The sequence below is a fragment of the Condylura cristata genome, unplaced genomic scaffold (assembly GCF_000260355.1).
Source record: "Condylura cristata isolate star-nosed mole 26May11 unplaced genomic scaffold, ConCri1.0 scaffold00005, whole genome shotgun sequence".
Taxonomy (NCBI): domain Eukaryota; kingdom Metazoa; phylum Chordata; class Mammalia; order Eulipotyphla; family Talpidae; genus Condylura; species Condylura cristata.
In genome coordinates, this window is record NW_004567106.1 from 18,866,169 (window position 1) to 18,889,029 (window position 22,861).

General features: G+C 34.9%; 1 protein-coding gene across 2 annotated transcripts in view; it reads right to left on the minus strand.

Annotated features, from left to right (window-relative positions):
- The window catches only part of AGMO (alkylglycerol monooxygenase), a 284,977-nt gene that overhangs the window by 238,904 nt on the left and 23,212 nt on the right, over positions 1–22,861 (minus strand). For both annotated transcript variants that reach the window (XM_004676735.2, XM_012720743.1), the window contains exons 3-4: positions 22,295–22,425; positions 13,122–13,273 (exon numbers count right to left, since the gene is read on the minus strand). In XM_004676735.2, coding sequence (XP_004676792.1) covers positions 13,122–13,273; positions 22,295–22,425 — 283 coding nt within the window. The remainder of the gene's footprint in view (positions 1–13,121; positions 13,274–22,294; positions 22,426–22,861) is intronic.

A 22,861-nucleotide genomic window follows, 5' to 3' on the forward strand; every position in this document is an offset into this window, starting at 1 on the left:
TGAAGTTCTATAGTATTAGTAAGACAAAGCAGTTTAATCAATTAGCACTATCTCTTGTATTCTGGAATTACAGAATTTCTGGAATGGTCATCGTGCTCTTTAATTAATATATATAATTAATTAAAAACATGAGCTAACCAGTAAATGCATAATTATTTCATTTAATCTCATAATAATTGGTGAGATATATACTGTCAATGCCCATATTACAAATAAATTGAAACTCAGAAAAATCAAGTAACTTACACAAGGTCACAATAATTAACAGACAATAGAGAGAATTTGAAACAGATCTGATTTTAAAATTTCTCTACTCTTCTGTATGAAACTCTCTGAAAATGAAGAACATTTAAACAGTAGGAAATAATTAAATAAAGAAGAGTATACGAGTGCGCAAAAATGCTATTAACATCTTGATAAAAGGACTGTCATATACATAACTATTTAATGATAGTGAGGGAAGGAAAGTCAGTTCTAGAGGTATATTTCATAAGACTAACTTAATTAATCCCTTTAACCAGCATCCTTCGGCTGCTTTCAAGTATCTGTATCAGGGGAATGTAGACACTTTATCGAGATATAGGTGAACTTTTTGACAAACTCCTGACTGTTTCCTACCCCACTCATTTCTACACTCAAATATAAGTAAGGGAAAGAAAGAGGCAACAACTATGTTAGTACTGGATCCTGTTCTAGGAGATGGGTTATAGGGCTTTGATTAGTTTCATGATGCCTGAATAATTCATCCAGTTTTTCCAGTCTACTTTCCACCACCTTTCCATAATCTGAGGAAGATAAAGTTTGAGTATTAATTATTTTCCTTAGGTACATTTACAAAGGAAGTGCTGTTACTTTAAAAGTTCCTTTTCCAGGCCCTCTCTGGTGGCTCAAGAAGTTAAAGCACAGCACTATGAAGCTATCCACAGATACTGTGATATGAGTTAGATCACCAGCCAGGGAGCTAACCCACATGGCACAGCAGACCTCTGCTGACCTGGCCACTGCTCCCCTCAGCAGTATATTGCAGTCAATCTGCCTGCTCTGATCCCCACTCTGTCTCTGGTGAATCCTCTCAACCCCTACATCTCTGGCCTGTACCCCAATTCCTGTACCCCAATTCTTGTATGCATAAATAAATAAGCCTTTAAAAAAAGTTTATTTACCAATATGAGGAGTCAATTGCTGTCTGTTGATGATGATGATCCTGAGAAAACTAAAAGGGTTCACCTTGGCCCAACACTAGTGAATGTCCACTGATACCTCTTCTCTGTATTAAATGTCACCTACTTAATTCATTTTGAATTAACTTCCTATTATGTGAGAAAGTTACTATACTTTTATTTTGAACATCATTTTTCTTTCCAGAATTACATGGTATCAAGGAAGCAAAGAACCCAACTGGGTTTCTTTGCTTTTTGCTCCCTGCTACAGTCATGTGTTGCAATTTTGCCAAAGTATTGTCAACTTCATTTCCTAGAGTCCTTTAAAACTCCCGAATTAGTATGTGCTTTGTTGTGATTCCCATGGATGCATATACTGGCTTCTAACATAAAAGAAAAATTTGCTACATGTGAATATTGGAATGAGGGCAGTACCCATACTACACCAGACTAACCCAAACTAGGGCTACAATTACTTCCTCATGCAAAAAAAGACTTCTCTTTTTGACCTTTATGTTTCAATATATTACTTTATAAAAATTATTAAATAATTAAGAAATATACTGTATATTATTCTGTATAATTTAGAAGCACAGAAATAATATTGCTATTTTTCTACAAAGGTTTTCCTTGGCCTGAGATATCTCAGAATAAACATTATTCTCCTCATATTTATGCAAAGATTTTATGAGGATGTTTACAGTACTATCTAAGATAAACAAGAAATTCTCAGGTATAGATGAATAACGATATTCAGTCTACTTTCATTCTATGGCAAAAATAAATTCATTCAAATACATATTGAAGAGAATAAAGTAATAACTGTCATGTAAGTTTATGAGCTTTTTGAACTGCTTTTACAGATATAAGGATCAATGTAAACACTGCTCAGTAGTATAAAGAGAAGAAAAGTTAACTTTGAAAATCTTCAGAAATCAAACTATGGTTGATGGCTGAGTTATGTATTTACTATTTACAACTTCCTTTAAAGATACAGGTAGTACATTCTTTTTCTTTTAAAATGTAACCTTATCCATCTGTTGAGCACACATCTGGACATTCAACCTAACTCATCATTTTATTCTAAGTCCAAAACCGTCAGTTACTTCTGCTGAGACTCAGCCCTTGGGAAAACTGAAAAGCTACATCCTTTTTTTTTTTTTGTCCAGGTTTTATAAACTCTTCTTTACCTTTTTCCCCAGGATATCAGTAAGTATAAAAATAAGCAGTGAATTCCTTCTGGCTCTGTAGAAAGCAGCATAGGAGAATGAGGAGCATGTGTTCCATTGACATTTGCATTTACAGAATAAAGAACAAACTGCATATGAAAGAGCAGGGATTGGCTATTCAGTTAATAAAAAAACACATTTTTACAACATAAATACAATCTAAATGCATGAAGGAGGAAACTGACACAAGTGAAGAAGATCTCTATTTTCAAAGAAAATTATCTCATACTTTATAAACCTCAGTTCATTAAGGAAACAGAATGTGTGTATATCTAATATTGTTACAGAATTCATAAAGGGAGGCAGAGCATCGCAGTGGAGTGAATGGGTATCATTTCAGCTACTCCTATTTATATGTAGCCAACTTGGAACACAATTCCTACCTAGCATGCTGTGAACTGGACTTCCTGAATAGGTAGCTGAGAGAGCAAGATGGATGTATAAATGTAGATGAAATGAAGTAAGTAGTGACATGTGAAGGAGAGATGTGTGAAAAAGAGAGACATGGAGGAGAGACATGGGAGGCTGCTTCTGGTCCCTGACAAAAACGATGACAGCTGTTATCCTTATTATGCTTAATTGGTTTTGCATATGTAGTAGGAAAATAACTTAGGAAATTAATCAAGGTCCAAAACTTGTGCTCAAATTAATTACCTTAAGTTTTGCACTAAATTTATAGTTCCTACAAACATAGAAAAGTGTGATATTTTACAAAGCTTTAGAGATAAAAGCATTAGAAAATGCAGAGCACCTAAGTATAGTCCTTCATTTAAATTGGGATGAGAATGCACAGTATGGCTCTATGATATCACAATGTATTCCTTATTCAAGCTTGGTAACTTCATCAAAATGAAGGTCTTACAAATCCTATTTCAGAAATGAGGCAACTGAACTTTAGAAAGATTAAATGGATTAGAAACCAAATACCACTGACTCAAACACATGTGTCAATTTTTACCACTAAACATTGCCTTTTCCTTGAGTCAATGAAGCAGTTCCATGGATGCTCATGGAAAGAGCATTGTTGTTTTCTCATTCAGCTAGGTTATGGCGAAAACATTCCCACCCTCCTACCTACTCATATGTTGAAGTCATAATCCCTAATACCTCACTATGTGACCATTTTTGGAAAGGGAATCTTTAAAGAGATAATTTAGTTTAAAGATCATTAAGGAGGGTCCTGTTCCAATATGAGGGATGTTCTAGTAAAATAGAATATCATGATGCAGGAAAATGGTATGAATTCATAGAGAGAAGTTACTCTATAAGCCTGGGAGAAAAACCTCAAAGAACTCCACACTATGGATATCTTCTAGCATCCACAATAGGAAGAAAAAATATATATATTTTATATGTATTTTCTTATCCTTTAAGGCAGATAGTTCCCCACCCCCCACCCCCCACCCCCCAAATTCGAGACAATTCACCCAAACTAAGAAACTCAATCCAGGTCTAAATAAATTAGTAGATAGTAATACCAGTATCTCCTAAACTTGGGATTAAGGCTGGTAGGGAAAAGTGTTATACTCAATACCATAGAGTCCACTTTCCTTTCTTTTTTCTTACAGTCTTCCTTCACTCACCATTTAAAGAAAATATCCCTTTGCCCTTCTGAGGTGATGGTTCCTGCACGCTGATAAAGAGTTTCCTCTATGCAGATGGCCAACAGGCATATGAAAAAATGTTCAACATCACTCGTAATAAGGGAGATGCAAATTAAAACCACAATGAGATACCACCTCACCCCAGTGAGAATGGCACATCTTCAAACAACTAGCAACAACAAATGTTGGCGAGGATGTGGAGAAAAAGGAACTCTCCTGCATTGCTGGTGGGAATGCAAACTAGTACAACCACTATGGAAAACTGTTTGGAGGTTCCTCAAACTGCTAAACATGGAGCTTCCCTATGACCCAGCAATCCCACTCCTAGGTATCTACCCAAAAGACACAAAAACACTGATTGAAAAAGATACTTGTACCCCCATGTTTATTGCTGCTTTATTTACAATTGGAAAAACATGGAAGCACCCCAAATGCCCAAAAGTAGATGACTGGATTAGAAAGATGTGGTACATATATACAATGGAATATTACTCAGCAACCAAAAAAGAGAAACACATGTCTTTTGCAGCAACTTGGATGGAGCTGGAAAAGATCATGCTGAGTGAGATAAGCCAGAAAGAGAAAGAAAAATACCGGATGGTTTCACTCATAGCAGGAGTATAATGGACCAGGCGAGAAAATAACAAAAATAATGAACAACCATAGACCAGAGACATTCTGTGGGGGTGGAGTGGGGAATGGGATCAAAAACTGGGGGGGGGGAAGGGAGGGAAATGCACGGGACTGTGGTGGTGGCACAGGGGTGATTTGGTGATGGGAAACCCATGGGGATTACAATTGAGATGAAAAAAAAAATGTGAAAAATGATGTAAAAATAAACTTTTAAAAAAAATAAAAAAAAATAATAAAAAAAAATATAAAAAAAAATAAAAAAAAAAAAAAAAATAAAAAAAAAAAAAAGAGTTTCCTCTATGGAAACAATCTCGTGGTTAAGAGTTTGGCTTTCTGAGTGTGAGCATTATCACAAAAGCAGGACTATAGGGAAGTAAAGAACTGTCACCCCAGAATAAATATTTTGGGGGGCTTCCCTGGTGGCACAGGGGTTAAAGATAGTACTATCAAGCTATCACCAGACACTGCAACACTAGTTTGATCCCCAGCCAGGGAGGTGACCCACATTGGTGCTGCAGACCTCTCTGTCTCTCCCACTGCTCCCCTCAGCAGTATATTTCAGTACATCTGCCTGTTCTGCTCCCCACTCTGTCTCTGGTAAATGTTCTCACCACAACTCTCCCCCCAACTCTGGCTTTCATCCCAGTTCTTGTATGCAGACATAAATATTTTTTTTAAATATGTCTTTTTGACAAATTTAATTCACAGAGAAACTTTAAAGACTGATGGAAGAGTGTTTTTAGTGTTTGTTTATTAACTATTTAAGATGGTATCTAAAGCCATGTGATGAGTTACTCAGTTGCGAAAGGGTAGTTCTTTCCAATGTATATAGGAAACATATAGGTTATTATTGAATGCATAATGTGACTTTTTCCTCTTAAAATGTCATAATACATTAAATGTCTCAAGTCATAAAAATATATATAATAATAAATGCCATAAAAACAACTCATTACATTGGAACTATGTTCTTTAAAAGTAGTCTTTCTTGTTGGGCTATTTAGCAAAGCAGAATTAAATTCAGCCAGAATTACACATTTTTAATAAATTAAATGGGATAGAATATTACTTGATTTGGGTTTTTGATATCTAACGTGGCTGTTCTCAAATATTTATTTGTAATATAAAATTTGATAATATACATTCAGTGAGAGAAACTATTTCAATTGCCCCTTTGAACAAAATTACTTGAAATAAATGGGAGTTTTCACAAATCTCATCTAATTGAGCATCATTCTAGTACAATCCTAAAGTCACCTGAAACTTAAATGTTCCCCTTCTGTGTCCATTTTGAAATTTTCATATAAGTCTCCATCTTGCTTTCTTAAGACTTGGCATATTCATTCAACATTAATTAATTCATGTTTATGTCATTCTTCACGCTCAAACATTTTTCATTTAAACTCCTTCACAAAACGGAGAGATAAATAAAATAAAAATCTATCCATTTCAGTGAAGTTAAGCCCAGCTTTAAGTGTGTGATAAACAGTTGCACACATTGTTATTCACTCTTATGGGATAAAGGAAATCATCCCATACTTCTCTGTGTTCAACTAGGCTGGCAAATAAACAAGTTTCAGACAGACTAATAAGAAAAAGCCACCGAGGAGTTTAATAACAGTATGCATACTTCCTTTATATGTGGGAGACCTAGCATTACTAACTCACCCATAAGCTTTACCTGTCACCTAGCTTTACATGTCAAACTAGGAAAAGGGGATGGCTAAATTTGGGTGTTCTAAAGGGAAACTACTGTCCTTCCTTCTCTTGCTCTCTATACACTAATCCTATTAAGTTATTTCACATTAATCAAATTATTTGCCTTTGTGTACATAGATGGATGGCAGACCTCTTTAGAACATGAAAGTTTGGGATGGGAGGGTCCCTGGATACTCTTCAGTCACACACTAACATACCCATCCTCAAGTTCTCCCAACTATTCCTATAAATGTTTCCACACTTCTGCATCAATGTTCAAATACAGACTGCTAGATTCCTGGAAATTTGATTTTTTTTATTACCAACTGTATAATTGCCTGCTTAATAGCGCCATAGTTTTAATCCTCCAGAAGAGGTCATGATCTTTGTTCCAGATGTGCTTTTAATGTATTATCTATACATAGGCAGAAAGTGTTGGAGGGGCTGAATGCAGTCAAGTGCTACATTCCTCTGGCCCTCAGGTGGCCGTGAGGCCTTGTGGGCTGAGTGTACACCACCAGGATGATGGGTGAACTCCATCTTGACTACCAGATACTGCCTAGGTTGGGTGCGGGTCTGAGGTGTCCTACCGTCCGAATCCAGTGTTCTGTCCTCAGACCTAACCCTGTGAGTACAAAGGGTGCTGAGAAAGAAGAGCTTAGCTGCCATTTTGGAAGATTTTAATGGGACACTGAAGGGTGATTTCTCTCTGTATTATCAGATTCCTACCCTATGCAGCAAAGGCTTGCTCTACCCTGCCCACCCTAGTAGTGCCCGGACTTGATAAGAGCTTGCCTCACAGTGTTCCAGACCTTGACTCCTGACAAAGTTTCCCTGCTGCTTCTGTAATGGCAGCTCCATTTTGCAATACCATATGAAGTTATCTGGGCTTCTCCCTGTCCCCCTACTCTGTTGGTTAGAACAAATAATCTTTTTTTCTGCACCAAGGGCCCTTGTGTTTGCATTTGTGGTGGTAGGTTGCCGGACACAGAACTGGTGAGAGAGGTTCTAACCCAGAGTTTTTAAACTCATTGCCTGGTAACAAAAGAACACCAAAAGAAATTTAGATTGTGGTTTTAAGGATGACTGCAGCTGTCAGTGATAGGAATAAGTTATTTTTAGAGACAAGCTTCCTCAAAGAGGGATTTCAGAGGAAATACTAGTAATATTTCATATACATTGTAATGTTCCTATATACAAATTAACATTAAAATTAAGGTACTTAGAATTAAACATTAGACATAAGTCAGTACTTATCATTGAAACAAACTCAGAGAAATGTTTAACAGAGGTATAGGCTATTCAGTAAAAAGTTATGATGAGAAACTGGAGATCATATATAAACTGATGGGAATTCTGAGACTTCCCTCGTGTATATTTTGAATAATGACTACGCTAAAGGCTGAGAGAATGTAAGAAATCATGAGGAAAGTTAAGAAGAATGGCTGTGACTAAGGCAAATACAGTGTGAATTTTACCCTTAGTGATCCAATAAGAATTCAATTGACCCACATTTTCAGCAAGGCACAATACACTGCAGATAGTTAGAAAAATATTGGACATATTCTAATACATAAAAAAAAGAAACACATATTTAACTAACCATAAATCACCTATTTTTCAATATAGACTACAATTGTGGCACCTTCACAAAAATAAAAAAAAAAAAGCATTTCCTGATCAATACATCTGCTTACTTTCTCTGCTTTTACAATGATGGAAATTAGGATGATCAAAATACAACTGTTAAAAACCAGAAAGGAAGTAAAAAATAAAGTTCACTAACATACAGATGCTCACTTAATAAAGTTGTAAGAGTATATGTAACAAACTACGCAAAAATTGGGCATTTACTTTGCTTAGGTACAGAGATGAATAAAAATGCACTGATCAATTTACTTGTGGAGTAAAAGATTTACAATTTGAGAGTATTTTATAAATTGCTTAGTATCACAATTTTTACAGATGTTTACCTTTTCTTTTCAGAACTGAATTAAATTCTAAGTGTGTGTGTGTCGCTTCAGAATGGAAGACTTAAATGTGCTGTCAAGTGAACTTTGATTTGCAGCCTGACTGTATCAGTCAGGGTCTAATTGAGAGACAGAAACCACCCCAATAGTTGGAAAAGTTAATATAAAAAATATTAACTAGTAAAAAGGAGATTACCTACTAAAAGAGATAAGCAAGGAATAATTCAGTAGTATAGAAGTAGCCAGTGCAAAACAGTCATTCCTAGAGCTGACAGAGTGAACAGGGAAGTACTTAGAAATTTTGAAGAGTGCTCACCTGCTATACCCTCAACAAGACTTGAGTGTCTGACATTACTGGAGATAATTTAGAATTACTGGAGAGAATTTGTTGAAACAGACTTGCCAGAACAGGATGGTAAAAGAAGACATGGACTATAGAAAGTCCTCTGGTGTGGTCCCTTGGAGAGCAGTCTATCTTAACAGAGGAATGGTCTGCAGCTCATCTACGAGTTAAGCAGTATAAAGGTGTCTGCATATCAGTTTGCTAAGCAAAGTCCCTTCTTGTTCTGATTTTGCCATATCCCTCTAGCACAAAACTTTTTTTTTTTTAAAGATTTATTTATTTATTCGTACAGAACTGGGGTACAGGCCAGAGATGCGGAGGGTGAGAGGATTCACCAGAGACAGAGGGGAAGCAGAACAGGCAGATTGACGAGGTACACTGCTGAGGGGAGCAGCGGGCGGGTCAGGAGAGGTCTGCCGCGCCATGTGGTCACCTCCAGGGCAGGCAGGTATCGAACTCATGCGGAAGTGGCTTTAGTTTCTCAGTGCAGTGCTTTAACCCGCTGCGCCACCTGGGAGGGCCCAGCACAAAACTTTTTAAGGCCAAAAATCTAGTCATAAAAAAGAGTCCTTTTCTGGTAACACAGATATAGAAAAGAAAGATTTTGGAGATGAGAGGCAGTAAAATTAATGAACCGCATACCGGTACTTTATTGGTTATGGAAATGGACAGGTAAAATTTATATAAGACAACATGGTCTCACTTACAATCACCAAATATTATCCTCTTGGTTCCTATTTATATATTTGGTTACATATTTTATCATTTTGACTTCAAACTATTCACCAAGAAATCACATCATTTATAGTGGCATAGGAAAAGTATATAAAAACTTTCATATTTATGAACTTCAAGATTCAATAAATTTTAGAAATAGATGCACTCTTGTAATCACCATCCAAGAGAAGATAAAGTCTACTAAATTTAAATGAGTTAATAAAAAATGGGCTGAAGATTTGAACAGTTATTTTTTCCAATGAGGATTTGCAGATGGACAACAGACATGAAAAATACACATCATTACTTATGATAAGGAAATAAAAATCAAAACCACAATGAGATGTCATCTCACACTTTGAGAGTGGCATCCCTCAAAAAGACTTCTAATAATAAATGTGGGAAATTCTAATAATAAATGTGGGAAAGGATGCGAAGACTGAAAATCCCTGATATACTGTAGGTGAGAAAGCAAACCAGTACAGCCATTTTGGAAAATACTCATGATTTTTGTTTAAAAAAAAAAAAAACATACCATCTAATAATGCTACTTCTGGGCATCTATCTGAAGAATACAAAAACATCAACTTGAAATGTCATATGGTCTGCAATGTTCATGGCAGATTATTTGTATTAGCTAAGATATGGAATACAGTATCCACTAATAGATGATAAGAAAAATTATGTGTGTGTATAAGTGTGTATGTGAGTATACAATGAAATACTATGTAGTTATTAGTAAACATGAAATTCTTCTGCAGCAAAATTTAATGGCCCTGAAAGAAATATGCCAGAGAGAGCAAGTCAAATATTAGATAATCTTACATACATAGGGAATATAAAGAAACAAAGCAGCTGCACTGATAAATTAAAAATAGCTTGTGGGCATAATTACCTAACTGGGTAGAGGCTGGGGCTGGAGAAAGGCTGGAGTGGTTACAAGGCATGGTGGCTGATATTTTGGTTTTGCCTTTTTGCAAAATATACATACATACATAAACTGCTATGATTTGGATAAGATACTGCAGCTATCAAAATTTCAGTCAAAAATCTGTGTTTTCTAAAAATGTATTAAATATATGTAAATGCCCTAGAAGATCCAGACTACTGCATGTTCCTCCCATGCAGAGTTCAAATGTTTCCTTAAAAAAGATTGACTCATTTTCTTACATGTTTAACACAAACAGCATATTACAAAGTAAAATGCGGCATCCTTTTGCAATGAGGACTAAGTATGCAAGACTTAAGTTTTAATTAAACCTATTTAAGTTTATTACTCTATATAGCTTTTTAAGTTGTTGAAGTACTCTGTTTAAACTACTGTGCTACTTCTGTATATATTTAAGTCAAGAAGTAGCAACTTTCTTCCTTTTATTCCAGAGGCAAAGGGGTTAAAACAAAAAGAATAGAGGTTCTCAAGAACCCCTATTTTTTTTTCATAGAAACAGAGATAGATTCATGTTTTTGTGAATAAATACTTTTCTATTAATTATAAACTGTCCACTTTGAGAAAATCCTGTACATATGTTTCTTCAAAACTCATCTATAATAAAGCACATTAAACATATAAAAACATATTAACGTATGTGGAAAATATCAGCTTGTTGCAAGTAGAATTAAAAAAGAAACATAGTAAGTAAGAATATAAAGTTTTTTTAAAATTATATTTTAACATGACATTTAGATTTTAGAAGTTTTCAAAGTTTTCAGTTGAATACATTTAACCAATTAAACAATATGGGCTTAATAAACCAAGAGACTCAAGAAATTTGATATTGTAGGTTTTCCTATCCTTGTGTATTTCTAGATTTTTTTAAAACACTTTAATATTTCACATTATCTTATAAAATTTAAGTATTGAATGTTATACTGAAAGGTTGACACATTCAACTTTATAATTTATTTTTTCCTAGGAGCTTTCCATCAAAAGTTGTAAGTCTTTGAAATTATGATTGGCTCCATAGCCTGAAGGTGGTGAGTGTTTTTCCAGAAGGTTTTCAGATTTTTTTTTAATGCTTGCCTCTACTGGATTTGGCTCAAAATTTTCTAATGGGAAGCATACTTTAAACAGCCTTGATTCCATGTTTTTAATATATTATTTTACTTTATTGCTCTTTCCTAACTGAGAGCACTTACAATCCACATATTTTTAAAAGTTTTATATTTGGTAATATTTTGTTGGTTCTTTGTTTCCTGTTATAATGGGCTTTCAAAGATTAAGCGAATTTGCAGATTTCCCAAACAAACACATCTGTACAGGACAGTGTGATATTAGAAGGCTTCTGAAATTAAGCAATACAATGCAAGTGCTTTTTGCATTACCTATTTGTTGCATAGAAAATGAGGAAGATTGCCAATGGTATATTTTAGGGGAGGAAACTCTATTTTGAAATCAAATACAGAATTTATAGTACTGCCCATATTTATTCTTAATCATGCTCGATTTGGGAGTACACACAAGGAAATGATGTCAGGAGCTGAACCATTATTTCAAAGACAAAGGTCATCACAAACAAAGTAACCTTTTTTCTAATTTACATATTCAATTCAATTTTTAAATGAATCTAAATGTCATAGTTTCATTAAATACATATTAAAAGTGTTCAATAAAAGCAATGCTGGATTTATATAGTGTCCTTAAGCATATGCTTGTTGATGTTACTCCTATTTCCTTCATCCTTGTTGAGGAAGGATATCTGCTCACACATACTCCTACACACATAGCCCAGTTATTCACCCTGATCTCAGGTCTCTTCTTTCCATCTCCTATTTTTTATTATTATTCCAGGTTTCTTCCTTTTCCTTCCTTCCTCCCCACCCACTCAACCCAAACACCCACTGCAATCCTGAGTTCTGCTCTTTAGTAGTTTTTTTTGAAATTAGCACTTTCCCCTATTTCCCTTCAGAAATAGATTTTGCATGCCTTGTTTCTCCTTAGGGATCATTTGCTCACCTTACCTCTACAATAATTCTCCAACCTTTATTTATCCCTATAGAGATTTAGTGTGTTCCCTTTTCTTCCATTTCCTTTTGCAAAACGAAATGCTACTTTGGAAGGTGCAGCCAAGAATCCCAAAGAGTAAATTCAGTGAACCAGTGCAGTAAGAGAGTTTTTATATCAGATGAGAAATTTTACAAAACTATAGTTCACAGTGAAGCACATTTTGGTGAAAGCCTAGCTGGTTGCATTTTCATTTCTAATGTGGACATACTGCCAAGAACTTGAATTGAACTCAGGTACAATAGCACACTAGACAAAGAATCCCACACTGTTATAGAATTCTTCTAAATGCCATGAATAATGATGCTGTGAAGTTTGACAGTGTGCATGAGGGTCTGCAGACTCTACCAAGCAAGTCATAACATAAACAATGTAAGGTAACATATTAAAAAGTAATACTACAGCCATCAATTTCTAAAAATTTTAAAAATAGAGACATGACATGGAGTGTGAAAACTGTACTTCTGGGTCTTCCCTGGTGGCACAGGGGTTAACAATAGTGCTATCAAGCTAAAGCCAGCTACTGCAGCATGAGTTCGTGGGCAGGAAGGTGACCCACATGGCACAACAGATCTCTGTTGTCTTTGCCTGCTGCTCCCCTCAGCAGTGTGTTTCATTAGATCTATTTCCCAATTCTGTCTCTGGTGAATCCTCTCACCACCCCCCACCTCCACCACACCTCTGGTCTGTACTCCAGTTCTTGTATGCATAAATAAAAGAAATCTTTTTTTAAAAATGATCAATAAAGCCTAGACTTACAACTTACCATGAGCCATGCGATGGAACCAGTAGTAGCCAAAATCAACTCCCAAGAAGGTTATACACCAAGTCCATGGAGAATCCCAAGGCAAACTGATGAGACTGTAGTTCTCCCAGACATAAACATAACTGGTCAGTTCAATACTCCTGAAAAACAAGCTGGAAAAATAAAATTCACCAAAAAATGAGTATACCACATTTTAGAGACCATTTTAAAATTGTCATATTCATATGCAACTAAGATTTTGTTTCTCTTATTCTTTTCTTCTTTATCATGCTTTTCAAGAGGCTTGATTTCCTTAGTATCAAAATGATTCACATGATGTTTATTTTTACTTGATAGGCACCACAAACACAAATTTTTTGTTTAAAATGTCATTTATTTGTTGTCTCTTAAAATACCTTTCAAGAACTCATATAACATAAATATGAGTCACTGACGTGTTCTGTGATTGTTATTTCTAAATCTTAATGAAGAACACAGTAAGGGTGCCTTTTATTTTAAATAACATAAAGAAAGAGACTGCAAACTGCCTAAGCAGTAAAATGCCTTAAAATATATCGATTCCATAAAATTGCCTTTATATTAAAGCTGCATCTAGCTAGCTATCCTATCTTCCTCTCTACTCCTTCCTTAATAGCCTCCTTCTCTCTGTGTGTGTACTTTAAATCACCTCTTAGATTTTCATAACACTTTAATATTTCTTGTGGTAACATAAGCTACATATCTTAAGAGGCAAGGGAGTAATCTTCACTTAGAAATAATGTATGCAAGCACAGTTAAAACAATAACTGTTTTTAAAATCCAGACATTAGAATGTGTCTTGCAACTTATAATTCAATAAATTCTTCTTTCAATAATTTCTAAGCACATAAAAATGTACTTTAACACAAATCTTTTATCATGTATTTGATTGAATTATACTTTTCTATTTACTTAATATGTAAATAAATTGATCATCCTAGTAATTATTTATAAGCCATCAACAAGTCTATTGCTCAAATTTGGAGAACGTTCTTACACAGTCTATGTTTAATGAAAATTGAAAAATTTAAATTAACATATTACTCAAATTCATCATTTTAATATCACTGCTCTCCTACAGTGAAGTAGCAACCTATTATAAACTGAAATGTCATAAAACCAATAAACAATTAGCATTTATTTATAGGGAATGGAATTTATGAGCATTTCTAGAACCCAAAAATAACCTATCAAACCATAGCAAATAACAAATAGTAAAGGAAGTCGGCACAGTGAACAGTCTGAGGTGCACAGTTGCTTTAGGCACGCTGCTGCTTCTCAAATGGCTGCTGCTTAATAAATGCTCAAAACCATCTTCACTTTCTGCCTTTTGTCATAAAGGGGAAATTCCTCTTGGAACATCCTTCAGCTGGCAAAAGCAGGCACAATATCAAGTCTTTCATAAAAACATGATGTATTAACTTCAGAAAAGTGGGTGATATCTGTGAAGCTTCTATGAACTGGCATTTTCTGTTTGGTCTTTGCCAGACACAATCTCTATAAGCTACTTTTGATTTTTAAGGATAGCATGACTTTAATAATGATTTAATAACTTTAAAATATTACGTTGAATACCTAACGTTATTATTAGATCTCAACATAAAATATCAGGCTATGTCACTTCAGTATTAATATAAATAATAAAAATACCCAGGGCTGATACTTATGAATGGGATTAATATCACCAGATCTTAAAATCCAATTTTTCATCTGAGATTACATGCTTGTAAGGCACAGTTATGACTCTAAATCTGAGTCCTTGACCCCAGGAAACTGCTTGCGAGACCTCTGGCCACAACCTGTGCCATCCTCCAGACACTCTAGAATCCCCCTCTTACAATGGCCCTGAGTGTTTATAGGACCTTGCTGGGCCATTTTTCCTGGTCCAATTCTCCAGAGAACAGGCTTCTGCAGGTGTACAACTCCTAAACGTGACAAGGTGGTCAAGAGCAGCTGGCTTCGGACACATAAACAGTGTTGGAAGAAGTAGTCTAGGATGTCCCCACATGCATGTGTGTGAGGACTCCCATGAGACAGGTGAAGCCAGAGGCCAGAAACTCAAATTCTGTTCCAGAAATCTGAAGAATCCAAGAATTTAAAAATGCAAAGCCTGTTTTCAAATTAGTTATCCAGGGGAAAAAGAGCAAATTAAAATTTAAAATTTGATTGGTAACTTTTAATATAATTAGACTGGGATTTCTGAACAGTGTCACTATTAACACTAGGTAACATAATTCTTAGTTGTAGGGGTATTCCTGTGGAAACAATTACCAAAATTTATAAAATCGTGCTGTCATATACAGGCTGTCAAATCAACTTTTAAGAAAAAATCAGTAAGTACTATTCATTTAATATGGTCTAGCTAATAATTTATTAATTTCTCCGAAAAAGGGACTTTAAGCCTTGACACTATAGCCATTTCGTTCCAGATAATTCTTTATTGTGACAACAAATTGTCCAAATATAACTGGATGATAAGGCTCAGGAAATTGCCCCATTGATAATACTAAAAAAAAAAAAAATTCATTCCAGAAAGAAAAATTGAAAATTGAAACAGTCAAAATTATCTATAGCTTTTCACAAGAGCTCTAGGATAAGTTGTCAAACAGACCCATTCATAGATTTATTCCTTTGCTCACTAAGTTGATATTAAGAATCTACTAGGTGCCAGGCACAACACATGACAGGTTGGACACATCAGTTTGCAAGGCAGATATAAATGTTTGCCTCATCAATGTGTGTTTTTATTTTAAGTTGCTATTTTTCTTCTCAGTTCCAGTGACAATTGAAATGAGTTTTAAGATACCAAACTTCAATAAATAAAAGAGAGTCCCTGGAAAACGTCCACTTGTAAAACAAAGAGAACCTTACTGAAATTGAAATACTTTTTTTTTATTTCCTGTACAGGTGCCAGGTCTTGAGCAGACACCCAATTTATTACTCTGTCAACTTACTTATTAGGGTTGACACAAATCGAGCTGAAATATGCCTGACATACTATAGTCAAAGCTTTTTTTTTTTTTCACACTTTAGCATGAAGCCAAACTTTCCTCAAGGCAAAGGGAAAGAGGGGAGAAGCTGTGGGAGTTATAATCCCTGCTTTCTATCAGCAAGATGAATATGATCCTCTTCCATCATAAAGGGGAAAAAAACAGGCACGCAGTGCCCACCACTAAAAACATTCAGCAAGGGATACAGCTGGGAAATGATTATCAAGTTCTGGAAAGCCCTTGATTGCAGGAAATAGCACCTACATTTTCAAAAATGTTCCCACCAGATTCTGAATCATAAACCAAAACTCCTTTTTCTTTTCTTCTCAATAGCTCTGTCCTCTCCCAACCCCCACTCCCAGTATATGACTCTGCACTTTGGAATTCAAGTGCTCTTTAAACCCCATCCTGTGGGAAGAGACATATGTAATTTATATGTATATAGTGAGCTTACTTTATTACGTGGAGTTGGAATACTGGGTAGCACAGGGGCTTTGAATAACAAAATACTCAAACCCCTTTGACTCTAAGTTTAAGTATGAGACCAAGAAAATTATCTAAATAAAAATGAGTACAAGAATCCTCTAATAAAGAATCCTCCAATAAAGAATCTATAAAGAAGTTTTCTCCCATCGTCTTTTCTTTATAATTCCTCCCAAATACTTTTTTTTTTCTCTTAGATCAAGAATCATCTTTTGGCATTTGAAAGGTAGCTAATTAATTTCTCTCAATATTAGAAATTTTCCCTGTCGATTTTTAGTTGCTACAAAATCTAGGAAGGCACTAAATTTTTATTCCACTACTCAGTCTAGATCTTTAAAAGATAAACTTCCATGTTTATGTATCTTTATTTAAAAGTAAGGATAAATCTTATTGGAGGACCAAGGAATACAAAGCTAATTATTTATCAAAGCACTGTGAGTTTAAATATACCTACTTTCAAAAGTGGCAAGGTAATGCTACAAGTCATGCCATTCATCCTTTTAGTGCTTCAGGGCTAATTTAGGATAAGAGAGCATTAGGCTGAATCAACCCTAAAATTATCTAGTTCTCAAATACTCTATGCTCTAATCACTAATCAATCAAGTAAAATTTGAGATAATGTTCTCATTGCAAACTTTCAAAATTTCAACGCAACTTTCTGAGTAAGTAGAACTGTGTACTGATCAACATATGGCAATTCATATTATTTCATAACTGTAATTAGATGTTTACATACTGTGTTATTTGACCAGATTACAAAACTGACGAAAATTAAACATTTTTATTTTTAATAAACTTTTCTTAGAAAATAACAAGCATTTAGATGATATAATTATAACTATTCATATCAGCCTCAGGAAGTTACTAATAAACAAGTATACTTGCATTACTTATACTGACTTTTCTGTTTTCCAATTTTTTCCAAATATTTTTAACCTGGCCCAGGAAATTGCACTATCTGTAAAGCTACTGCCACTTTTGCTCCATCTAGTGGAATATAGATTTTTGCTCAGTAATAACAAAGAATATCACATAAACCGTCACCTTCTGCAGACAGGTAAAATTTGTACTATTATTTCTTAGTATGATATAACATTACATTCATGCAACAATCATTTAATTTCTTGTTACAGTAACCTGAAAAACGCAGACATTGTTATAAACACAATGGCTAAATTTGGAAGAAATAAATTTAATACACCTTTGTTTTGCATGAAATAAATTGCAACAAGTAATGCAGTTACACTACTGAATAAGTGCACAAATCCAGACTATTAAGAAAATAGAAACTTGCATTCATTTGGGAAGTTTAGTCTAATAGAAAAATGAGCTACACAATTAGTAACAAAGACAAAGTCTATCCATAAGGTATCTAAGGTAAAAGTTTAAAAGGGAATGAGGCTATTTTTCTAGCAAATATAATTAATAAATCAACATGATTTCAAAACTTATTTTCCTCAAGTGGGTGCTCTTTTACTAATTTTAAGTTGCTAAAATGGTAATATAACCTTAACATTACAGAAGTATATCTCTTCTATTAAACAGTGAATCCTCTTATTTAGAATTCTTATTTGAAAATGACAGGTACTTATTTGTTAGAAGCCTGATGTTGCAAAGGCAGCACTGACTGATACTAAAGACTCATATAAATACAAGTAGACAATTTTCCTTTATTCTCTACACCAAGAAGTCAAAAACATTTCAAAGAAGTTTAATTTCCTCCCCTTTAAACATTTTTTTTTTTTGTGAATTTGAATTTTCTTGTCAGAAATGGAAAATTCCATGGCAGTCATGACCAGCAGAACTGTACATATGTATCCTTGAACACTGCGGAGCTAGCTCCATCGTAAAAATTGGCAGTGACCCATAGGTATTAAAAGTGAGTGTCCTCAACTTATTTGAAAATTTACTTACTTAAATTATCCCTCCAACCTATAGCAATTTGATTTATAATCTGCTGTTTCAACAGAATAAATGAACCCATTAAAAACAAACATACTGTAGGTATTTATATCGGGAATAAAATTTCTCTGGGGAGGATGCAATTTATGGAAGCAGAAACATTGGAAGGAAGTAACAAATTGAGGTCCCAGTTTTCTAATGAAGGATTGGAAATTGAGTTCTGCTTATACAGCAGGGAAAAAAAAATGTGATTATTTTTCACTCGTTAGCATTTAAGTCAGTAGCAAAATATTTCACAAGTTTTAAATATTTTTTAAAAAATAGATTTGGTAAAAATTGTCTTAAGTTTAAGTTTTATAGCTACATGAGCAAGAATTTGAAAGGGGCGCAAATTATCTGCATTCGATACACTGCTTAACTATGATAAATAGAAATAGCTGTCTATAACTTCAGGACTAGATTCTGACTAGGAAGCCTGTCTACCAGATTCCAGAAGAGCAAACAGATGCAGCCTATCCAAAGTCTGGTTCTCAGGACAGATGGACTTTTTTATTACACACCATGGTCTGTCCGACAGACTTGTAAACAAGATATAATCTTGTCTATCGTTAGCATTCTCCCTTACAAAAAGACTAGAAAGGTAGAGCATAAATCTTTTCTATTATATGATAAGTATGCTACTAATTTCAAGATACTTTGAATTTCATGTAATAATGAGTACACTCAAATAAACATTTGTTTTTCCTCAAAGTCCGCAGAAAGCATTTCCATTACATGAATGGCAAAGTGGAAAAACATGTTCAGGGTTTCACTTTGATTTCCACTACTTTTTTTGTCAAAGGCCACATGCCAATTTGGACTTATTATCCCAAGTATTATTCCTCACAAGTGGATTAACAAAAGACATACAAGCATTTTTCTCTCTATCGAGTATTTTAATGACGTGGCAAGCCCTTGTGGCTGGTATAGAAAGTGAAATTAGTCCCTCAGAGAGGATATGATCAATACTGCATTAACCTAACCCTCAGCTGTTAATGATTTGCACAAAAATTCCCCTTGATGCTGTGGGTTCAACTGAAATATTGTTTTAAGACATTCTGTTAAATCCCCCTTTCTCATCTACTGTGGAGAAGGGAATGAATCCCAAGGATCAACTTCACTCGCCCTGATTTACCTGGTCATTTATTTTTCAGTAACAACCAAATACAGGAAAATATTTTCAGATTTCATTTTCAGATAATTAGCTTTGCAGAGATCTACTGCAGAAAAGGCCATAAAAGGTAAAACCCTTTGCAAAACTTACAAAATTATCCACATTTCAAATTTAGAACTGCTATTCACACCTACGAGATCATAAAAGTAATTTGCTGTTCGCATTCAAAACACAGTTCTAGAAAAATATGTTCCAAAGTTCATAACCTTTTACCTTTCTTTCAAAGGGCACCAGAGTTAACTTGTGTTAGCTTAAAGAGTGTGATAAAGAGATGTGAAGGAAAGAACTGTAAGTCTTACCCCTGAAGCTTTGTTGGTATGTTTCTTTCTTGCCCCAACCCTCCTCCCATGACTTATCATTTGGGAGCTTGTTTTTTAGCAAAAATTATATTTTATTCTTATATATCCTGTTATAACTATGCCATTTTTATGACATTGTTTAGCAGGGATAGAGTAGAAAGGATAGTTTATATTTCGAATGGTTATGATGCTAAGGGAGTAATCTAATTTCATTTATGACCAAAGTAAAACTTGAAAAAGTAAAGGAAATGCTAACACATTCATTCAAGAGCATGTCTATCTGAGTTCTTAATAAACTCATTCCAACTGAACAAAATATGTGATCTCTAATCACATCTGTGGGGCACTTCATGCTATTTTTACAGTTCATCAGTCATCTGATTTCCATAAACACATACAGTTAACTGTCTCAGAATGAACTTCTATAGCCAACTCAATATTTTTCAATAACCAAATCTGATTAACCCTTTGGCATATTGAACGTATTCTTTAATAAGTTGTTTCAGGGAGACATAAAACAGGACATTTATGTAACTGCAAACTTTTATTTAGGGTATCAGCAAGGTGCAACTATGTCAGTAGTTTTTCAGCTATTAATATTAATATTAGTATTATTTTATACCAATTAACACATCTTTTCCATAGCAGCATTTGTGAAAGAAATTTTACTCTTAGGTTTCCTACTTAAACAATTTTGGGAAATATTTTTTCGGATATATTTAAGTTTTCATTGCATTTAAAAAAAAAATCAACCTCGATTTCCTACAGGGTGGTTTATAGAAACATTCCAAAGCAATGAGCACTGGTCAGAAGCAAAACTCTTAAAGCAGTAAAAGAAGCAATGGGTGGGAAGCAGAAATGAGAACATTCATCAGCATCACAAATCACAAACTTCCCTCACCTTCTGCCTCTTTGGCAAGTCTTCACCCTGTATCAAAGCTTCTAATGGATGGAAAAGACTTCCATTGGTTTCCTTCTTCACCAACTGTAACATTCTTTCTAGTAAGTAGTATGCTTATTTATTTATTGCTTACCAATATTTGTTCCATCCCCACTGTATCATCAACCTAAAGCTAAGAGATTTATTTTTTAAAAAAAATATATCTACCAGCCCTCTGTGGTGGCGCAGTGGGTTAAAGCACAGCACTGAGAATCTAAAGCCGCTTCCGCATGAGTTCGATTCCCGCCTGCCCCGGAGGTGACCACATGGCATGGCAGACCTCTCCTGACCCACCCACTGCTCCCCTTAGCAGTGTACTTCGTCAATCTGCCTGTTCTGTTCCCCACTCTGTCGCTGGTGAAGCCTCTCACCACCCCTGAGCCTCTGGCCTGCACCCCAGTTCTGTATGCACAAATAAATAAATCATATATATATACACCATATACCTACATCATTATAAGCATAAAAGTTAAAATTATGAGGAAAATACACCACTTGCCCTCAAGTTGAAAGCAAGCTAGCAAGAGGCATTGGGAGGAAAAAGTTGAGCTTAATGCCATGTGTGATAATACTATATCTGGGGTAAATACAAGATCCCATGAGACCATAGGGAAGTGGTGCCTGTGGTAGAAAATAGACAGAATCTGTGAAAGGCAGCGACTGTTCTATAGGAGTCTAGACACAGATTCATGGCTGACTTTCCAGCAGAGGGAAGCATATGTGACATCTGAGTGATTTCAAGTAGTAAAGGATGAATGAAACAAATATTGCAATAGGAGGAGGAGAATGGTGGGATTAGAGAAAATGTTGGGTAGGCAGACACCTCCCTTACTCTCCCCAGGATATATAGGATCTGTGAAAAGTGTGTATTAGGTTCATACTATGGAAAATGCTTGGCACAAATAAAGCAAGACTAAACACAGGGAAACCATTTGAACACCAATGTAGGAATCAAGATTAGGGAGTCTCTCTACCACAGATTGCTATAATAGGTGAATTTCTTAGGCAGACTTATTTTCCCATTGATAACCAGACCATAACCTAGGTCCACTTCTAGGCTAAACAAATAGAGTAACTGCCTTGGGTACAAAATTTAAGGAGGCACCAATAACCTTAGTAAAGAAGATAAATAACATTTTTGGCAGTATCTTTTTTAAGATAATGAAAAAGAAATCTACAATCAACAAAATGTTAAATTTTCAAATGACAATAAGTGAATTCCTTGGGGCAATATGTGAAAATAGTCTAATTTCCCAAATAATGATGATATCCTTCATATTTGGAGAATGTCAGTTTATTCACTCGGGGCTGCTAACCAAGTAACTCACCTCGGAAGCCGAGACAGAACACCGGCTGATATTGATGTTAATGCATCATCCATACGACCTGATGGCTTCCCTTTATGAATCCAGCTGACAACCAGCTCAAGCAGTATCAAGGAAATGAAAAATGGAGTTGCCTGGAAAGGAAATTGCAGAAAAGAGATGCTATTGTGCTCGGTATGAAATTCTTCCACATTTCCTGATTAGTCATTCAGAAAGTAGGGGGCCCAAAGTAACATCTCATAGCAGGACAAGTATACACTTATCCTTGAGGATCACTTCCTCCCAACAGGGAATGAAATCTAATTATTTTGGACATACACAAAAACAGGTGCTTAAATTCTATCATCCAATTTAGAAATTAAATATAGCCCTAAATGTAACCTTAAAAACTGTGCCAAGAAAATAATATTGGTAAAGACATATTCCAAGTTATATTTTAAAAGTATCTTTTAAAATTTAGTAACAGAAAGAGAAAGAAAAATACCGGATGGTTTCACTCATAGCAGGAGTATAATGGACCAGGCGAGAAAACAACAAAAATAATGAACAACCATATACCAGAGACATTCT